General features: G+C 44.7%; 1 protein-coding gene across 1 annotated transcript in view; it reads left to right on the top strand.

Moving 5' to 3' along the window:
• Nucleotides 1-21,168, top strand: part of VAV2 (vav guanine nucleotide exchange factor 2) — an 832,583-nt gene that overhangs the window by 696,967 nt on the left and 114,448 nt on the right. Inside the window, exons 12-14 of the mRNA XM_078641956.1 lie at nucleotides 18,505-18,591; nucleotides 19,199-19,284; nucleotides 20,253-20,385. Of these exons, the coding sequence (XP_078498082.1) occupies nucleotides 18,505-18,591; nucleotides 19,199-19,284; nucleotides 20,253-20,385 (306 nt within the window). The remainder of the gene's footprint in view (nucleotides 1-18,504; nucleotides 18,592-19,198; nucleotides 19,285-20,252; nucleotides 20,386-21,168) is intronic.

Genomic DNA, 21,168 nt, shown 5'->3' on the forward strand with positions numbered 1-21,168 from the left:
CAGTGCTCCAGGCAAAATGCTATGTTGCTTTTACATTTGTTGCCCTAAGTGGGAAGGTAGCCCAGACGTGGGTCCCTTGCTCGGTACACTGTCAGATTCAAGCTAGCCTGGCTGATGAAGGGTGATGCCCAGAAACCGGTCCTAGGATGCTTGTTTCCAATTCAGGGAGGACCTGGCCTGGCAGTTCGGGTGGACTGTTCCCATGGGGAGCAGGGTCTAGAGTGATTTGCATAGGGCTGGGTCTAAAATGGAATGGCGTGGTGAGCAAAAAAAAACAGATGGATTTAACCGAGATCTGTGACTGGTAGTGAATGTTTGATTTGTTCATCATTCCATTCATCATCTGTTCTCTTTGCATATGTTGCTTTTGGACAGCTTGCAGAGCACAAAAAAAGGCATATCCCCAAGCCTATTTCTTTTTCTCATCATCCCTTTGTGTATCCATAGGGCTGCTGTCCAGGATCGGAATGGAACAAAAAAATAGGCCAGGCACCAAATTAAAAGTAGTCCTAGTTAGTGAAACAAATAGCTAAATTAAAAAAAAGTAATATCCAATGGCGGATGGTAGTTTTACCAGGGAGGGGGCTGAGGAGGGGCACGCTTCTACATCACTCCCACCTATGCATTCACACACGCACACACATCCATGCACAACACTCACTAACAAGTGCACATATACACGCACACACCAAACCTAAAAAAAAACCCATAAAACTTACCTTGTATGCAGATCCCCGAGAAGTAGGCCTCGGAGGTCCCAGGAGGGTTGGGACTGCTGGCTTCCCTCATTAGTGAGCCGTTGCCGGTAATATCAGGGAAATCAACAGGGAAAAACGGCCCATCTGGCCATAAATCTGGCCCACAACTGCAAAACAACTGGCCCACACACTGATCCTTCAGATCAGCCCATCGGGCACTGCCTGATTGCCCTATAGTCCAGTCCGACCCTGCTGCTGTATCACTTCACCTTATAGAATCCCGGACCCTGACTGTGCCGTGCATCCCCATTCATTGATAATTGATATAGCATGCATAACAAGTCAGGTGCCTTATTTGTAGCTACGCAGCTCTATGCCATGTCAATGATGCTGCTTTCATTTAGTATTTTTCGTATTTTTAATTAACTGTTCCTATCCATCTGTCTTTGTTGCAGTACCCTCAGTCTGATTTTAATGTGTTGTCATAAGGTTCGTTGTACAAGTATAGTCTGCAGAACGGTGGTGTTATATGTACCACCACTAGGCGGCCTTCTTTGGCTGCTCTGTCTCTATGGAAGCCTAGGGCCCACCTTGGTCTCCCAGACCTGTGACTAACAGCACAGCTGGAGTTGCATCTTTTCCGCTCCAGAGCTGTTTTCCCTGTTATTGACTGTGCATTAATTTTATATTTTTAGTTTTATATTTCTGAACTGCTCCCAAGCATTGTATGTCTAAAAATCAAACGACTTTTTGCCGAACAGTAATGGAAGCGATCATTTTGTGAACTGGTCAAAGACTATTATGAACCAAATATATGTATGTGTGTATATATATACATATATATATATATATATTTTTTAACACACACTTTATCATTGTTTACCAAATCTGATGCGAAGTAGTGAACTGTTATGATACTCTGTTTGGATTGTAGCCATTGTCATATGTTTGCTGTTGGTGAAGGAAGGTTCTGGAAATGTACCTGCTGTAACGGTGCCCTTGTCCATGGCAGGCGTCAAATTACTAAGCTACAACGAGGCTCCCTAGCGCCCCCTCAGTCGGAGTGTACACATTGTGCTCTGTCTATGGATGCCTAGGGCCCGCCTTGGTCTTCCAGAGCTGTGAATGACAGCACAGCTGGAGCTGCATGTTTTCTGCCCCAGAACTGTTTGCCCTGTAATTGCTGAAAGCTAGTACGATAGAACTGCTAAATATGCTGCTGGGTAATACTGCTGAAAGACAAAGGCTTTCACGTTGGTGTTCATAAAAGTGCATAAGCAAGAGTTTATTGTGAAAAAAACACGTGTCGCACATGACACGAGCGTCTACAGTCATTGGTAAGATATGTGTGTCACGTGTCTGGCGGGCCTCGCGTGTGGTCTGTAAAAATACTATTTCAGATCAGTGCTAAACCAGATCAGAATGTGTACAATAACAGAACTGCTGGATACACTTCCCAGGCTCCCCGTGCGTTTGTAAATCGTTTTCATCATCCCATAGATTGCAGCATACTGCCCCCTCGTGTCCAGGGAGAGAACTTCTTCGTTCACAATGAACATCTGAAATGTAAACTAAACAGATTCTGTAGCATTCAAAGAGGAGATGAAATTGAGAAATGGTTGCTCATCTCAACCAGGATAAGGGAGGTGTGAGCATTTTAACTTGCTGCCTTTTTCGTTCTCTCCTGGTGTTCGGGCAACCCGTTTACAAAGTTAGAAATATTCTGTAACTCATAGTGAATGTTTGCAGTGTTATGTTATATATTCTTCTATAGCGCTCCACTCCCCCGGGGGCATCTCGGCGCTTGACTAGAAATATTCCTTAGACTGAAAAGAAGACAAGAGAGATTTAGGAAGGCTTTTAGCTGTTTCCTAAATGTGCTCTAAATAGCAATTTTGTGAAGGGGATCTGGTAGCTCATTTCAGTACCTTGGCACTGGATACGAGAAAGATTTTCCTCCAGAGCGACACAGCCTTATACGCAGTACTTGTAGGAGACCCCGGACCTAAGGTTTTTATTAGTTACGTGTTTAGTAAGTCTCTATTGGAGGTATTTGGGACCTCTTCCATTAAGTGCTGTGTAAGTGAGACAACAGATCTTAAAGAACGATCTCTTTCTCACTGATAGCCAGTGGAGTTCTCACAATAAGGGCGCCGATGCGGCACCCACTGGGCGATTCAATACCATCCTAGCTGCAGTATTTTGAATCACCTGCAGTTTGCTCAGCATGGTCTCTCCTAACCCTGCCAACAAGGCATTGCCATAGTCCAGGCGGCTGATGACCATAGCCTGGACCAAGATTTTGCGATGGGCAGTAGGCATAAAGGGAAGGATTTTGCGCAGAAGACGCAGGCTATAGTAGCCTGAGCTGGTGTTCGTGGCAATGTGGTCTTTCATAGATAGAGACTGGTCTAGTTTTAGCCCTACATCTTTGACACATTGAGTAAGAACAGGGGCTACTCCCACCAGTCATCAGACCAGCTAGCTGTGGCTTTGCCCATTAGAATTATCTCGGTTTTGCCGTGATTCAGCTGGAGACAGTCCTGCGTCCTCCAACTGGAGATCTCAAACATTCCGCTGGCAAACCCTACTTTCTCTGCAACTATGTCAGTGCCAACCGAGAACATAAGCTGAGTATTATCAGCATAAGAGATGATCTCGAAGCCCAATTGTTCCGCTATCCCTGCTAATGGGGCCATTTAAATATTAAATAGGGTCCGGCTTAGGCAGGAGCCCTGAGGGATGCCTCTGTCTAAGCTGATTGAATCTGACAGATGTGGACCGAGCATGATTGTTTGTGTTCTACCGGACATAAAGTTTCCCAACCATTTTAAGGCTGTTCCCTGGACACCACAAGAGTCAAGTCTCTCCGCTAGCATTTCATGTGAGATGGTATCAAATGCTGCGGAGAGATCTAGTAATATCAATATTGCCGATCCCCCTTGACTCGTTTCTGCTTTCAAGGAGTCAAGGGATGAAAGAGGTGGCAAAATGGATGGCCACCAACTATCTCCAATGCAATGTCACCAAAACGGAGATCATGCTATTTGGAGAGGCTAAAATACTCTGGACTCCCGAATGGTGGCCGTCAGAGCTTGGAGCAGTCCCTGAACCCAAACAGGTTGTGAAGAATCTGGGAGTCACGTTTGATCATGACCTGTCATTTAAACAGCATACCAACTATATATCGGGGATCTGCTTCCACACCATTGGACTCCTCTGTAAGGTCTTTCCACTTCTACCTGAATCAGTAAGGAAAACGCTTGTACAAGCGTTGATCCTCAGCCGGATTGACTATTGTAACGGTTTGTTGCTATCAGCCAATGAGGGAGTGTTGGATAAACTACAGGTGATCCAGAACACGGCGGCTCGCCTGGTTCTGAATGCCCCTCCGAGAACGGCTTCCAAACCTCTCCTGAATCGCTTGCATTGGCTTCCAATCCGACAGAGGGTCAAATTTAAAATATGCTGCCTGATCCACAAATGTCTGAATACACAGGGACCAATTTATCTAGAACGGAAATTCACTCCTTATGTGCCAGTACGATCTCTTAGATCTAGTAATAATCTCCTTCTTGTGATCCCTCACATAAAAAAAGTAAGACACGGAGGGAGAGCCTTGTCTACTACTGGCCCTAAACTGTGGAACAAGTTACCTCTGGCATTAAGACAATGTAAAGAACATCTGACTTTCCGTAAACTTTTAAAAACCGTTCTTTTTAAAAATGAAGTCTAGTTCATTTCCGCATTATCAATGTGTTGCTGATTTCTGGTCAAAAAAGCGCAGAGATACTCCTGTGGGAGTGATTCAAGCGCTATATAAACTCATAAATAAATAAAGGGAGACAGGAGATAAGTGATGTGCACGCGCAACCTTGCGAACTGGGATCAGGTCGCACGCGCTTCCTGTCTCCCATGTCTCCTTGGAAGCACACACACGCACACACACGCACACTAACACACACATACAGACCCCCCCGCCGCCGCGCATACACACACGCACGCACACACACACATAGAGAAACCCCCCCCGCCGCCATGCATACACACACGCACGCACACACATAGAGAACACCCCCCCCGCCGCGCATACACACACGCACGCACACAGACACATAGAGACCCCCTCGCCGCCGCGCATACACACACGAACGCACACACGCACATAGAGAACCCCCCCGCCGCCACGCATACACACACGCACGCACACACACACATAGAGAACCTCCCATGGCTCCTTGGAAGCACACACACACACACACACGCACACACACACATACAGACCCCCCACCGCCACGCATACACACACGCACGCACACACACACACACACACAGAGAACCCCCCCCGCCGCCACGCATACACACACGCATGCACACACATAGAGAACCCCCCCCGCCGCCGCGCATACACACACACACACGCACGCACATAGACACATAGAGACCCCCCCACCCGCTCGCCGCCGCGCATACACACACGAACGCACACACGCACATAGAGAACCCCCCCGCCGCCGCGCACACACACGCACGCACACACACACATAGAGAACCCCCACCCACTGCCGCGCATACACACACACACACTCATAAGGAACCCCCCGCCCCCCCGCGCACACACGCGCACACACACACACACACACACATAGAGAACCCCCACCCGCTGCCGCGCATACACACACACACACACATACAGAACCCCCGCCCCCCCCCGGCGCTTACACACACACATCCCCTACCTCGGCTCGGCGTGTCTTCTCATCACAGCTTGCGCAGGGACAGCCAACGTGCACACGCACGGTGACGGCGTCTCCTGCACTACAATCGTGGTTTCGGTTTCGCGCCCTAACCTTGTATTTTATTGTTGGCTGTCACTGCTTGGCGGCACTATTGGGTGTGAAGTTCAGTGATGCTCTTCTGTGACACACACTGGACACGTAGGCGACAAACAGCCACCTCTGGTACTCGAGGCCGCTCCAGCGGTACTGCTAATCCCCTCCTCTGTTACCAGAAGCAGCATAATCTGGGCTCAGGAGTCACGGGTCCAGCAGTGGAGGAGTGTAATGTGAGATTCAAATAATAGATGTAGGACTTTAAGCTTCTAAGCTGGGGCTGGAAAGGCCTAAGTCTTGTATTGGATGCTTAAAGTGCCCTTTAAATGATCCCATCGCTGGAGGAGGCGCAGTGAACTGGGGGCAGAAAAATACCGAAGTATAGCATTGAGTGAGATTCAACTGAGATTAGAATAATAAGCATCTCTGGGGCCAGAAGCTTTTCATGGATCTAGACTCGGATTTATAATGCGTCCATTCGCCTGCTACCTGAGGCAGGCGAGGAACAAGTGGCCTACATAGCGCTTGTGTCATCTGCTCACTCCGGGAAAACAGAGAAAATGTCCCTCTATTGGGCAGACCCAGTCCTGTCTGCATTGGGAGCCTGTCGATAGTGGTGTCACACATGTAATCTGTTGCGTCCAATAAGAGCGCACTCTCGGGCACTACCCCAGCACGTGGATAAGAGTGCCCGTTTCATGCCTCTTTGCCAACATGGGTCTTGGAGACCCCATGTGTACTTCGGCATGTGTTTAGCCGGTGCATTTTAAGGTATGATCAGAAAATGTATAGCTCACTAATCGGAAGCATAATATCAACTCAGAAAACAACTAACGCTGTAAGCAGAACCATTATATGAGATCAGAAAACAACCTTTCCTACAGACAGATGCACACTGTGAGATGAGAAAACAACCTTCTTGTAACCAGGCGCATAAAGTAAGAAAACAACCACGTCTATAACTAAATGCATAATACGAGATCGGAAAATAACCATCTCTGTAACCAGAACCGTTATATGAGATCAGTAAACAACCAGTGCTACAGCCAGAGACACAATGTGAGATTAGTAAACAACGGTCCCCACAGCCAGAAGCACAATGTGAGATTAGAAAATAACCATCTCCATTCAGAAGCAAAATTCGGAATCAGAAAATTACCTTTTCTATAACTAGATCAGAAAACAACCATCTCTATAACAAGATGCATAATGTGAGACCAGAAAACAACCATCTCTGTAACCAGGAGCATAACATGATGAGATCAGGAAACCACCATCTCTATAACGGGAGATGTCATGTGAGATCAGGCTGTCGCCATGTTTTGTACTCGAATACATTTGCGGTGAAGTTTGAAGACTTTCAAATCCAGTTTCAGAAGAGGGTTCATCTGAGAGAAGCAAGTATACGATAGCATCCAGGTATAAGCTGCTCTAATTTCAAGTGAATGAGCACGGACTGGAAGTGCCCGTCTCGGGTCCTGCAGTAGCATCATTGGAGATGCGAAAGCAAGGACCGGAAGCGGCTCCTGCAGGAGCCAGGCGACTGTGGTACCAGGGGTGGGTACCAGAGCTGACAATTGGCCGGCCTGGCATTACTGGCCGCAGGGGCGGAACCGAAGGGGCTAAGGTAAGATGCCAGTCGATGCAGGCTCACATGACCTTTGACCTGCGGCAGGATGCTCACGCTTGGTCTATTTCGGACGTCGCAGCTGCTCAGACTCTGGAGCTGACCCAGGGGTCGGTCCTGGCTGGGTCCCGAGTGTCTTGGATTCCAGAGATAACGATGTGCACGTGCCATGGGTGTGTGGGTGGGTGGCAAGTGTCGCACCCTCATGCTGGTGTCACACCTCCTTGAGTCAGCAGTTTCAGGGCCCTGAGGGCGAGCTTGGCAGCTCGGCTGGACTGTTCCCATGAGGCACAGGGTCAGACTAATTTGCATATGGCCATGTCTGAACTGGGGTGGCGGAGTGAGCTGAAGAATGATGATGGATTAAACCCAGATCAGTTGACTGTTGGTGAGTGTTTGATTTGCACTCTGTCCATCATCCCCTTTGGTAATGATTTTTAGGTAATCACTGACTTTGTTTATGGCTTCCATTCATAATAATGACATATGTATCCATTGTAATTGGATATCCTGAACATTTGGCTGGTACCAGTCATAAGCCAGTTTTTCCATTAGTATTATTTGTGAGGTGTTCCTGCGAGAAGATAGGTTTTATACCGAAGACAGTGTTGAGGAGATGATTGTAGACTCTTCAGATCTTCAAATGCTGGAAGAAAGCAAAGGTTGAGTTCAGTCAGACACCCAGTCTTGCTGCTCTTTGTTTTCCAAGCGAGTGTAAAATTCATTTGGCAAGCCTCTCCTGAGTATAAGGTCAAAGGCGAGCACATCCATATGACTGTCCTCCAGGAAAACATGCGCTTTCACAGTTCACTCTTTTGGACTACTTCAGTGGAGCTCTGGGCCTTCACAGAGATGGGATTCCATGCACAGGCGTGCCATATACCAGTGCAGCTATTGTAAGTTAAGACCATCCCTCTGCCAACCATGTCCATGCCTTCATCTCTTGTGGTGAGTTGCTCCTTTGTGCCACCTTTTTTTCGGGTTGTCGATTGTGATATTTGATTTTTAGGTCTCGGCTTACAGACGCGCGAAGCGCGTTCTCGCCAGAGAACTATAGCAATCGTTTCAGCCGACAAACCTGACAAGAGCTGGCCACGCGCCCAGCATTGTGAATGGGAGAGGGAGCGACAAGAGCTGGCCGCGCGCGGATTTGGTCGCGCGCACGCTCACGGCGACGGCGTCTCCGCCGCGCGCCGATGACTGCTCTCTTCCTCAGCAGCCTTTGCCTGGCTACATCTCCCGCACCTGTGCCTAAGGTGCATCAGAGCTGTGTAAATAATAACTGCGTCAGCCACGTGCGTTAAGTGCATCATCAAAGCTGTGTGAATAACAGCTGTGAGCCTGTGCCTAAGGTGCATCATCAGTGCTGTGTGAATAATAACAGCTGTGAGCCCGTGCCTGAGGTGCATCATCAGAGCTGTGTAAATAATAACTGCGTCAGCCTCGTGCGTGAGGTGCATCATCAGAGCTGTGGGAATAACAACTGTGAGCCCATGCGTGAGGTGCATCATCAGAGCTGTGTGAATAATAACAGCTGTGAGCCCATGCCTAAGGTGCACCATCAGAGCTGTGTGAATAATAACTGCGTCAGCCCCGTGCGTGAGGTGCATCATCCACATTGCTCAGGTCACCCAAATGCCTGCACTCTCTACCACACTGCTTTCAAAAACAGCATACTCTTGCACACACTCTCACCTCTCACCAATTCAAAGTTTGCTAAAAAATGTATGCAACGCAGTCATACACAATGCCAATAACTGAAACTTTAATGCTGCGAAACCTATTGCATTGTAAATGCTTGTCTATTTGTAGTCTGAGCGAGTCTGTGACTGCTAAAATAGCAGCCTCAGTGCTAAAACCCTGTCGGAATCCCGATTGTGATGTATCTAGAATTTTGTTTCGCTCCAGATATTGACTTCGTTGTTTATTGATCATGCTTTCCAGCACCTTGCCCAGTAAAGGTATAAGGGAGATTCCACCTGTGATCTGCAGGTCCAAGAAGGAGGACAATATTAACAACTTTTATATACAGTAACTTGAAATGCATACGTTATTAGAAGACAATAACACCTGTTATTATAATTGAACCAAGTCATAACTACAACAGACCCACAAAGTTCTTATGGGTCTGAGACTAATCAGTGTCTGGCTATTGTTCTGTCTCCAGTATTTGTAGACGTAAACTAATCATGTGCGGGACCAGCCTATGGTTGAGTGTTGCGTGAATGACATTTGTGTAGGCAATGTTCCCAAATGTCCTAATTAAATGGCAAATCTTGATTTGTGTGGATAATCATTAAAGGCCTAAATGTTGTTCAGCAGATATAACACGAGTAATGCTGGCAAAAGGAGTGTCGGAACTCGGAAGGCTCTTTTTAGAGGGGGTTGGGGCGCTCAATATTGGGGGCTCATCAGTGCTGGGTGTATTGTTTGAAGGGCTGATTGTTCTGGGGTTCTTCTTTCTGCGTTGAATTTTCGTGGGGTGTTCATTGGACAAATTCTTGCCACAAGGTTGACCACCCTCCAGCTAATTGTAGCTAAATATCACATGGTCAATATTTTTAGACTTATCCTTATAGTTGTTTTCTTTTCAGACTCTTTGAGTTACAGCTGATCTTGCAAGCCACTTTTCATAGACACTAAACAGTGCACTTTAACCATTCTAGGATGCCCGTTGGACTGCTTTCACTATATACTACTAATTTACACTGAAACACTGGGCTACCAGTTTTTTGTCTCATCTGTGCATGGCAAGTGACTGGACTGATGATTATGGAACAACTAGTATTGTTTTTGTTAATCTGCTAATCATGATACTGCGTTTCATATGCCTAATTACAGGCTTGTCAGACATTGTTGTGGGGCTGGGGTCATCAAACTGAATCTGGGACTTTTTATACGACAATGACCTCTTTTAAAATAAAAAACGTCTAGCTGGGAAAAAGAACGACAGATCCAGCATCTGACGTCATTAAGTGGTATTATCGGTACTAGCTGCTTTGATAATAATAACAATTCTGGCTGTTGAAGTGAGTCGTTTGAGTTTTGGATTGTCCGTGCCATCCAATGCTTCGGTGGCGTTCCGCAGACCGGGAGACCGGGAGAACCTACCTGCAGGACGCCGACAGCTTCTGGGGCTCTAACGCTGTGGTCTCGCCGCGGTCGCTCTACTCCACCTGGCGGCTGGAGACTACAGCTCCCAGAGAGCCTAGCACCAACTTCCTGCCGCAGCGCGCCCGGAGGCGCTACAAAAGCAGGACGCTCCCTCGGTGGAGCGGGGGGCATTTCCACGCCACAGCAGACCGGGAGACCGGGGAACCTACCTGCAGGGCGCCGACAGCTTCTGGGGCTCTAACGCTGTGGTCTCGCCGCGGTCGCTCTACTCCACCTGGCGACTGGCGGCTGGAGACTACAGCTCCCAGAGAGCCTAGCACCAACTTCCTGCCGCAGCGCGCCCGGAGGCGCTACAAAAGCAGGACGCTCCCTCGGTGGAGCGGGGGGCATTTCCACGCCACAGCAGACCGGGAGACCGGGAGAACCTACCTGCAGGACGCCGACAGCTTCTGGGGCTCTAACGCTGTGGTCTCGCCGCGGTCGCTCTACTCCACCTGGCGACTGGCGGCTGGAGACTACAGCTCCCAGAGAGCCTAGCACCAACTTCCTGCCGCAGCGCGCCCGGAGGCGCTACAAAAGCAGGACGCTCCCTCCGCGTCGCGGGACGCGCACGGGCGATGCCGGGCTGAGCCCGGGCAGAGGGCGGGCCGTCTGTGGCCGTCCGTGGCAGGGAGAGGCAGGGCCGGGCCACGATTCCCGTCCTTTATATTCGGCAGTGTTGATCCTGGACCTATTCATCTCATAGTGAGTACCTAACATCCTGTTTAGTCTGTGTATTCATTGTTTCCATTCGACACCTTCCCTGCGATAATGGCTAAATTGCGTTCAGCTAAAACACCAGCCCTACCCGGGCCCTTGGATAACTATATGGTCAAAATGGTTACTAAAATTAATTCTGCACGTCGTCTGTCACTTGGCATGGCCAGCCCTCCTGCTTCACCATCAACTAACATTCTTGACCTAGATGATATTGACATTGTGAGTGAGACTGTTCCATCTGTTGTTACTCCTGAGGAATCAAACTTAGATACTGCTTCTACTTCAGTGGACATTCCTAGCTCAGATTTACTGCCACCTTCTCCCGCGACAGCTCCATCTTTGGCCTGCCGCCCAGTTAGGGCATGCAGAAGACTGATAAATAAGCGTGGGGGGCAACGTAAAATGAAGAAAACTGTGACCTCTCAGCCCACGCAGGCGGAGATGACAAACGATAACAGTAATGAGGGGGATACCGAAACTGTTAATAGTGATCACTTTCAGCTACTTGTAGATAAGCTGACCATTAAATTGGAGTCAATAATTAAACCTCTAATGGTAAAAGTTGACAAAGTGACAAAAGAGGTCAATATCTCTAATAGATGCCTCCTGTAAATTAATGGGTAGAGTGATATTGGCACGCTTGGAAACCTGGGCAGAATCATCAGGGATTATTGTAGAGTCACAGTATGGGTTTAGAAGAGGGAAGGGCACTACTGAGCAGTGCCTGAATTTAGCACTGATTATGGGCAAGTACATGGGTGCCAAAAGAAGTTCTATCTGTTTGGCATTCATGGACTTGTCTAGTGCTTTCGACACTGTATGCAGGGAGAAATTGTGGTCCATGATGGAGGTTATGGGCTTTGAGGAGCCTTTGGTAACTTTGCTCCGTAGGTTGCATGCTGCTACAACAGTTAGGGTTAGATACGGTCCTGGAGGTGAAAAAAACAGGCATATCTTTTCTACTGAAGGAGTTCGCCAGGGTTGTATACTAGCTCCCTTTTTATTTTTGGTTTACACAAATGGTTTAGAAAGTTTTTTGATTGAAACTGGTGCTGACTTTCCTAAGATTAATGGTAAAAAGATCCCAATGTTGTCATATGCTGATGATACTGTGCTAATGACCCTTACTCCCAATAGCATGCAGACTTGTCTGAATGCCTTTGATTCATTCATGGGAAACTTAGATCTTGGGGTCAATTTTAGCAAATCCTTCACCATGATGTGTGGTCAAAAGAAGAACGCGAAAACCCGCAACTTCAAGGTGAGGGAGTTTGGCATAGACAAAGTTGATAATTTCAATTATCTGGGCAATCTTTTTAATAAAAAACTGAATTGGGAACCGTTGTTGTTAAACCGGGTTCAGAAGGTTTCACAGCTAAATGAGGCTCTTTTTCGTTTTGCCAGTAAATTGGGACAACGACGCATTGCCGAAATGATATCCCTGTATCAGGCTAAATGTGTTTCTGTTATAACATACGGTGCTGGTGTTTGGGGGTCACAGAACTGCAACAAAATACAGATTGTGGAGAACAAATTTTTAAAACGCCTATTATGTGTTCCTTCGGGTACATCAAATTCTTTTTGTCATAGTGAGGTTGGAATTGAGTTTGTTTGTGATACTATTCACATTGCATTGCACCCTTAGTACTATGGTCTAAAGTTTGGCAATCTGATGATTTGAAATTGACGAAAGATATTCTCACAGATTGTCTTAAACTTGAGCATTTTGATGATATCCCTTGGCTCCGTTATGTTAGAGATACCTTTGATAAAATTGGGTTAGATATTATGTTTAAAAACCGTGATATCTTGAAAAAGGACTCTAAAACTATCATTAAAATAGCATATAGCCAAAAATTGGGATCCTTGGGTGGTAATGAACAGGTACTACGTGTTCAGGGAAAATTAGTGCGCCCATTTTATTTAACATATATTTTGAAAATGCAAGGACGCTTTTACTTAACTAGGTTTCGTCTTGGAACCTTACACTTCCTTTTTGCTTTCCCAGAGCAGGAGGGTTGGAAGGTGACTCTACCCTGTTGTCCCTGTAATAATAAAGTGTCACAAAACACTCTACATCTAATTTTATTTTGTACCTTGTACAAAGATCCAAGAAATTTCTTTATTAAACCACTATTATTATCCCTTGGAACACCTTATTACAAAGAAGGCTATGAATATTTGTTATCATTATCTACGGAAAAGATCTGTAATGCTGTATTAAGCTTCATTAGAGCTGCACTTGCCATCAGAAACCGTTATTGATTTGTATCGTGTAAATCAGAATTGTGTATCAATGTATTATGATGTCTTCTTCTTTTTTGGAAATGTATTATGATTTAATGTTGTTATATTTTAACGTGCATACTTTTATGATTTCCTTTGAGAAATCGAAATAAAGTTATTTGAACGATGAACGAACGACAAAAGAGGTAGCTAGATTAAGTACACTTATGTCCCCACCGGCACAAGCTATCGCAGAAAATAGCATAAATGTGAATCTAAGGGATACTTCTGAGGGTGCTGTAGCTAACGGCAGGGGGGTCGAGGAAAAATTAAATCAAGTCTCAAAGGAAATCTCCAAACTTGGGTGCCTTTTATCCACACATCTGTCTTGGACTAAACCCCCCGAGACCATCGCAACGGGGACAGCTGCCTTGGTAGCGGCTTCTGGCTCAAACAGCAGCAGGGTGGCTAACGGAACATCTATGGGGCCATCTGTAAGCACTGCCCGACCTCTGTCAAAGCCTGACTCTATAGTTCCCATTTTACAGAAGAAAACTGTAGTCAACAAGCCAGGTGAAAAAATGTTAGAGGGGGCACTGGGGAGGAAAAAACCCGTAGTCAACTTACCCCCTGACTGTGCACCATACACTGTAGTGCTGACCAATGTCCCGAAGGTTGATCCACACTCATTTGAAGCCCGCGAAGAGCTGAGTAGCTCTCTAGGTAATAAAGTTATCGCATGGATAAATAAATACTGTGGGTTCCCCATTGCCTTCTGGAATGATATAGTGTCAGTGCGTAGGGTCGATTGGATCGGCCCCTCAAGAAAATCATGTAGAGGCGACTGTGTTATTGTAAACTTTCGACATCCACAGCACGTCGCAACCACATTGTTAAGGGCAGCCTCCTTACCGGTCACCGAGGATAACATATGTGTTCGCCCACTGGGGTATTTTTATAATCATCTTAGTGCGACCCCTAGCCCAAGCTCTCATCCTGGCCATCTAACTCCTACCTATCCTACACAAAGGCAGGCTTTCTTCCCTGGGATGCCACAAGAACATCAAATGCCTGTGAATATGGACTCATATTGTTATAATCTGTGTAGGCCTAATCCACAATCTGTTCCAATTCTGCCCTTGTTTAATCGGTTTTCACCGCTATCATCTTTAAGTGAAAATGATTGACTGTCTACCACCGAGGGCTTATTAAACCAACATTGTCAAATAATGACTTGGAACATTGCTGGTATTAGGGTCAAAGTTGGGAATGATGAATGGATTAAACTTCTGAAGTCCTTTGATATTCTTGCGTTCCAGGAAACTTGGGACTTAACTAACAGTTTTTCTTGGATGGTTATACACATTTTTTCCTCCCTGCTACCAGTGGTGGGGTTGGCAGACCAAAGGGGGGTCTGTTAACTTTGTTTAAAACATCCCTGAAAGGGGTGTTAACTCAACACAACCCAGGCTCCCAAAATTGCATGATAATTGAATTTTGTCCCCCTTCTTTTTCAAATATTTTGTTTATTAATTTTTATAATTCTAGTCCTAATGATAATACTAGGCAGAATTTGGATATTATTGAACCTTTTTTGTCAGTCTATAGAAAAAAGGTAAAAGAGTTTGAAATCATTTTTTTAGGTGATTTTAATATACATCCCTGCAACCAGCCATGCACAAGTCCTTCAGAAGAGGGGGCCGCCCCACTCATTATCTACACACTTTGAGCATTCCAACAGGGGCGAGGCACTTGAATCTTACTTGGATGCATGGAATTTGTATGAATCCAGTTGTGGGGAAGTCGATAGCAGAACTCCTACCTTTAAGGGCAATGGCGACGGTACCGTAATCGATTATATATTTATGTCTTATCAGATTTTAGAGAGGGTGGTCCACTACGGTACTATGGTCTCAGTTTTTAGTGACCATAACCCTGTAGTAGTAGAGATTTTGTCAACTGTCTTTTTAAATCAGGGCGGGCCAGGAGGGAATAGAAATCAAGATGTGGTGTTAAAGGACCAAAGTCGCAGACTGAAGTGGTCTAGCGTTGTCCCTGAGAACGTTTTTCACGCCGTTCTTGATAGCACTGAAAATGATGTGTTAATTTGCTTGGACACAAGGGCATCAAACCCTGAAGTAATGTCTGCTTTTGATAATATTTGTAAATCTATCGACATTACTTTAACAAATAATAAAAAACTGTCCAGGTCCAAGGAGAAAAAATGGTTTGTCCATGCATGTTCAAGAGCTCATACTGATTTGCTCAAGGCCCTTAAAGCGATCCCTAAAGATCGCGCACTAATAACATCACTAAGATCCTTATATAAAAAAGCCATACAAAATAGGAAAAAGGAGATCAGGGAAACTGCCTGGTTACAACTGTCCGATCCTGAGGTCGTCAAAAACAGTGCTGACTTCTGGAGGGTAGTTAACCAGCCTTTTTTCTCAGACAAGGATCAAGCCTCCCTTGAATTAAACATCCCGGATGGTGACTGGATTAATCACTTTGAGGCAATATACTCGAGCAGTTTAGATGATGATCTGTCACTTAGTTTCCCTTTTTCTCAGGAAGAGCAGGGCGTTGTCTTTGAGGCCTGGGAAGTTGAAAAGGCCATCGATCAGACCTCAAAAAACAAGGCCCCGGGGCCGGACGGAGTCCCTGCTGACTTCTTCAAAACTGACCCAAAACTCTGGTCGAGGGTGCTGTGTGGGGTTTTTAATGCACTAACCAGGAACAGTATTCCTGTATCCTGGAAGGAGTCTGTAATTATTCCCATCTTTAAGAAGGGCAGTAGGGTTGACCCAGCTTGTTATCGCCCTATATCTCTTATTGATTCCTCAGTAAAAATCATGGGCAGGGTCATCCTACATAGACTACAGACATGGCTTGATGATAGGAGGGTTCTATCTAATTTACAATACGGCTTCAGATCTAAACGAGGTACCATGGACCAGTGCCTTAATCTGCAGTTGTTAGTAGACAAATATACCAGGGCAAAAGATGGGTCGTTATACTTAGGGTTCATGGACCTATCTTCGGCCTTTGACCTTGTTAATCGTACTAAACTATGGCACATTTTGGTCGATCTGGGTCTTGACCGGGCACTGGTAAACCTCCTTGCTGATCTCCACTCAGACCTCCAGGCATCTGTTAGAGTTGATTCAGGGGGGCGACAAACTAGTCGTTTTAAGTCCAAGAGAGGGGTGAGACAGGGGTGCATTTTGGCACCCCTGCTCTTCACAGTTTACATCAACACCCTCGAATCTGAATTAAAGACAGCAACATCAGACATACCGCGTATCGGGGAGACTCGTGTTCCTGTCCTCCTATACGCGGATGCCGCTGTGCTTCTGTCTCATACAGGGCTAGGGCTTCAGCGGTTATTAGACGCGTTTGGCCTCTTTATGACCTCACTAGATCTTAAAATAAATGCCAAAAAGTCACAAGTGATGATAGTGGGTAAAGGCGCACACTGTAAGAAAGCTAAAACTTTCTACTGCAGTAAAACAGAAGTGCAAAGAGCATTGACATTCCCATATCTGGGGGTCACTTTTGAAGACAAGGGAAGTTGGGGCCCTCAAATAAGAAATCAAAATAGTGCCCTAGTAAGATCATCCTCTGCCATTTTAAGTTTTAGCAGAAGGCTGGGGGCTAGGCCAATTTCGGCCCTTATGGCAATTTACAATGCTAAGTGCCTGTCTGTTGCCACCTATGGCTGCTCCTTATGGGGATACGGACCGATAGACTGTCTTCAAGTTTCAGAAAAGAAATTTTTCAGATCAGTCCTGTCTGTGCCCCAGTCTACCCCTTCCTACTCCGTTCATTCTGAGCTTGGGGCCGATTTTATAACGGATATAATTCGAGTGGCCCCTTTAATTATGTGGCTTAAAATTTGGCTAAATAACGAATTATCTTTAAACCAGGCCATTTTGAAAGATTGTCTCTCACTCGATAATGCCTACAAAATCAAGTGGTTAAATTATATTAAAAATGGCTTCAGCGCCCTGGGTAGACCAGACCTCTTTTCCTCACCGGACTTAATAACCCGGAACGATATTGTTAAAATTAAAAATGACATGTATATGAGGTTGTCCTTAACAAGAGAGGAAAAGGAGCTCATAAAACCATCTGATAGAGCGCTCCTTTTGGTTGAAAACCCGCCTGGCCCAGAAGTTTACCTTACTTTGGTTAATCACCCTTTTCATAGGTTTTTATTAACTCGTTTTCGCCTAAACATGATTCACCTGATATTAGGTCAGTATACCACGTGGTGTAAACCAGATGAATTTTTACCTTGTTCTTGTGATAGTTTTTCTACTCAAGATACAATGCATTTCACCATGTTTTGTGGGCACTTTATAGTCGAAAGGAGGAAATACCTTGTGCCAATTCTTAAAAAGGCAGGGTTTCTGCAAGTTAGACCAGCACTTCTCTATCTGCAGTTATTAAATCACCCCAGCATTGTCTCTCATGTGGCCAATTATTTAGTGTGTGCGGTGCGCACAAAGAAAAGACTTATGGGGAATGGATAATTGGTCACATGGTTTCGATGCCTTACACCTTGCACTTTACTGGCTAAAACGGCACTTTATATCAGGAATTAGGCTGTTGGAGGAATGATACTTTTTTATGATGAAATTCTTATGAATTTAGAGATGATTTTAATAATAATTTTTATTTCTTGTTGTTTTTGTCTTTTTACAAATATGCCGTGGGTTTTTAAATATTTTTTAATATTGTATAATGTCTGTTTTTACTGTTATTACATATTTCTTTCTGTACCGTGCCTTTTTTTGATATTCATTTATCGAAATGAAGATTTTTGACTGACTGACTGAATAATAACAAGTACACGTTTGCTTTAACATCTGTAAATGAATATTGCAGCATGAGCCTGGGGTCCTGGAAAAAGCAACCATGAGCACAAACTAAGCTTTCAAGTTTTTTTTTGTGAAAGCTTACTGCAAGTTTTGCATGAAGAAGTGGAACATAGGCAGATAAAATTCAATAATTAATGCAAACACTGAAAATGTCTGCATTTTATGCCATGTGCTTGCTTTGTCCCTGAGACACAGTGACAGTTCAGGAACTGTGTCTATATGTGCTGATCGAAGAGTACCCTGGTTGTGATATATCAGGACATCTTTATTTTAAGTCTACAGTTAACCTCTCTAGTTGTTTTCACTTTTTCGTATCTTTAAACTTTAATTGCTATTTATTTACGTTGCTTTTGTTTTCTTTTCAGGATTTGTCCATGTATATAAATGAAGTTAAAAGGGACAAGGAAACATTAAAGAAAATCAGTGATTTTCAGAGTTCGATAGATAACTTGGTAAGTTCCACGAGGTGGTTTCTTTAGAACAGTCTGTATTATATATGTCTATAAGGCCAAAGCCTAAAAGACTTGTCCTGGCCTTTACTGTAAGAAACTGCCATTTAGAAGTAAATGACTCCAGTAGCTTCAAATTGATCATTATATCTTTATAGTTCTCTGCCTCTTGTTATGAATTGGTGGTCTCTTCCTCTGCCATCCATCTATGTGTGCATCTTCATCTCTTATGCAATTCATTCTTTTCTCTATACCTTCCTCTTTTCACCTATACTTATTCTCTTGTTTCTTGCAGCTCGCGTCTCCCACTCGATTGTCACTAGTTTGCATCACTTGATGTTGCTCACCAAGCACTTGCCTCGTTTCATTGTTATTTTAATGCCTGCAGCTGGTCTTTTTAATATCTTATGCATGTTCTTTGCAAAATTGCTCTGTATGTCTGCCTGACTCTTAATGCGGTTCTTTCTCTCGCTTTCTTCACTTAAAATGACCCTATAATCATGCTTGTCATGGGAGTTTAATTCTCATTTGGCTCTTTGTGATAAAAATGATAAAACATAAACATTTAATCTAAAATAAATTTTAAAAAAATGTTCTTTATTTTCCACAGCAAGTGAAGTTGGAAGAATTTGGCCGGCCAATGATTGATGGGGAGCTGAAAGTTCGCTCTATAGTAAACCACGCCAAGCAGGATAGGTGGGTATGTGGGAGGGAGTAAAGGTGTGCATGTGAGGTGCAGTAAGCGATTATGAATAGGTGTGCACTTTTTGGGCGTGGCTAGAATGATGCCACCATCTGAAGTTCATCATCTTAAATGATCATTTTGTAAAGTGATTTATTTTGAGAAAGACAGTTTTGTTTATAGTGTGGATTGTACTTACCTTAAAATTAGAAGGACATAAGAGGATGAAAATGGCAAATGATTTAATTGAAAGATCAGGGCCTGATTCCAAATTGGAAGGTGCTGGGGACACAGGAATATTGGGGCTAGAATTACTCTTATTCCTGTCTCCGTACCATGCAATCGCTAGTTTGAACAGCCAGAATGGGGAATAATACGAAGGGCCCGAGTTATCGTTAACTTGTTTTCAAGTTTATTCTATATTCTGTCCTTGATTTTGTGCCACCATTCGTTCTGCTTCTAGTAAGAGGAATCTGTGGGTTAAAACATACAAAATACTGGGTGCAAATCCTCACCTAGTGAACTTTGAACTGGACGACTAATGTCTTCCACTGAGCCATTGCTTCGTCTCGTCGGCTTTGCAATCGAGCCCTGTTTGTAATAAAATACAACTTCATGCTACCTGTAAATGCTTTGCTGTTGTTTCTTTTCAACATCATCATTCTTGGCGCAATGCCATATATATATGGTTTTAATGAGGCTGTGCAGGGAGGAAGGGAGGATTACATGTATTCAAGGGAGAGTTTAGTGTCTTGTATTTTGAGATGACTCAGCCCAAGATCTGTTGAAACCATGCAGTAAGAAGTGCTTCACATCTGGTCTTTTAACTGCTCCTTGTAGTGGGAATTGTTTTTACAAGTTGAGGCTTTTTTGATGTGTACATGAAATGGGGAATGGTTGTTCCTGGTGGGACTCGTTGAAGTACAATGGCCTGAGAGATGTTTTTGAATGGGAGCCACTCACTGAAGTTTTTTTGTTTCAGGTATTTATTTTTGTTTGATAAAGTGGTGATTGTCTGCAAAAGGAGAGGCTACAATTACGAACTGAAGGAGATCATTGAATTGCTCTACCATAAAATGACGGACGATCCCATGACCAACAAGGACATCAAAAAGGTAGGCGGACAAAATCATCTCTTTCGCTGCACTTCCAATCACCTGGTTGACCAATGAGATCAAGAATTGTGTTACCAGAAATAGACCATTGCAGTAAAAGCAATACTCCTGAATGCACAACATAGGCACAGTTCTATCCAAAATGATCTGCTGCAGCATTGGCTGACCAATGTTCCAGGTCAGTGATACTCAAAGTACGGCCCTCTTGACCTTTACACGGGGCCTCCCTGGTGAACAGCAGCATGAGCTGCTATTTATTTGTTTTGCACTAATATTCAGAAAGAAACGTTAAATAAACGGGCAACCATTTGTAACATACATAAAAACGATTGCCCGTTTATATACATTTTATTTAGACCTCCTTACATAATCCATGACCCACCTAGGCCCCCCCAGGCACACTGCTAGCATCAGTGCTGCCCTTGGTCACACCACAGACCATACTTTGTGGTCCCATGGCAAATGTTTGCGAGTACCCATGTCCGAGGAGTCTTCCGGGGTCCTTCTCATTTTGTCATTAGCGCTCGTTGTCATCTTTACTGAGACAATCCACCACTCACTCTTCTTCTCAAGAAACTGGTCCCCTGCTCTGGTAGAAGTAGGACATTATTGCTCTATTGTAAATGTTGCCCTACTTACTATGGTTTTTGAGATCTTTGTATTTGTGGTGTTGGTGTAACCTTCAAACGCGTATGCATAGTGTTGAATGTCTCATACTATTACTTGAATGCTCTTGACCACCATACCCTCTGTGCAAGACTCCACTATGCTGATATCCGCGAC

The sequence above is a fragment of the Lissotriton helveticus genome, chromosome 5_1 (genome assembly GCF_964261635.1).
Source record: "Lissotriton helveticus chromosome 5_1, aLisHel1.1, whole genome shotgun sequence".
In the NCBI taxonomy this organism is placed as follows: Eukaryota; Metazoa; Chordata; class Amphibia; order Caudata; family Salamandridae; genus Lissotriton; species Lissotriton helveticus.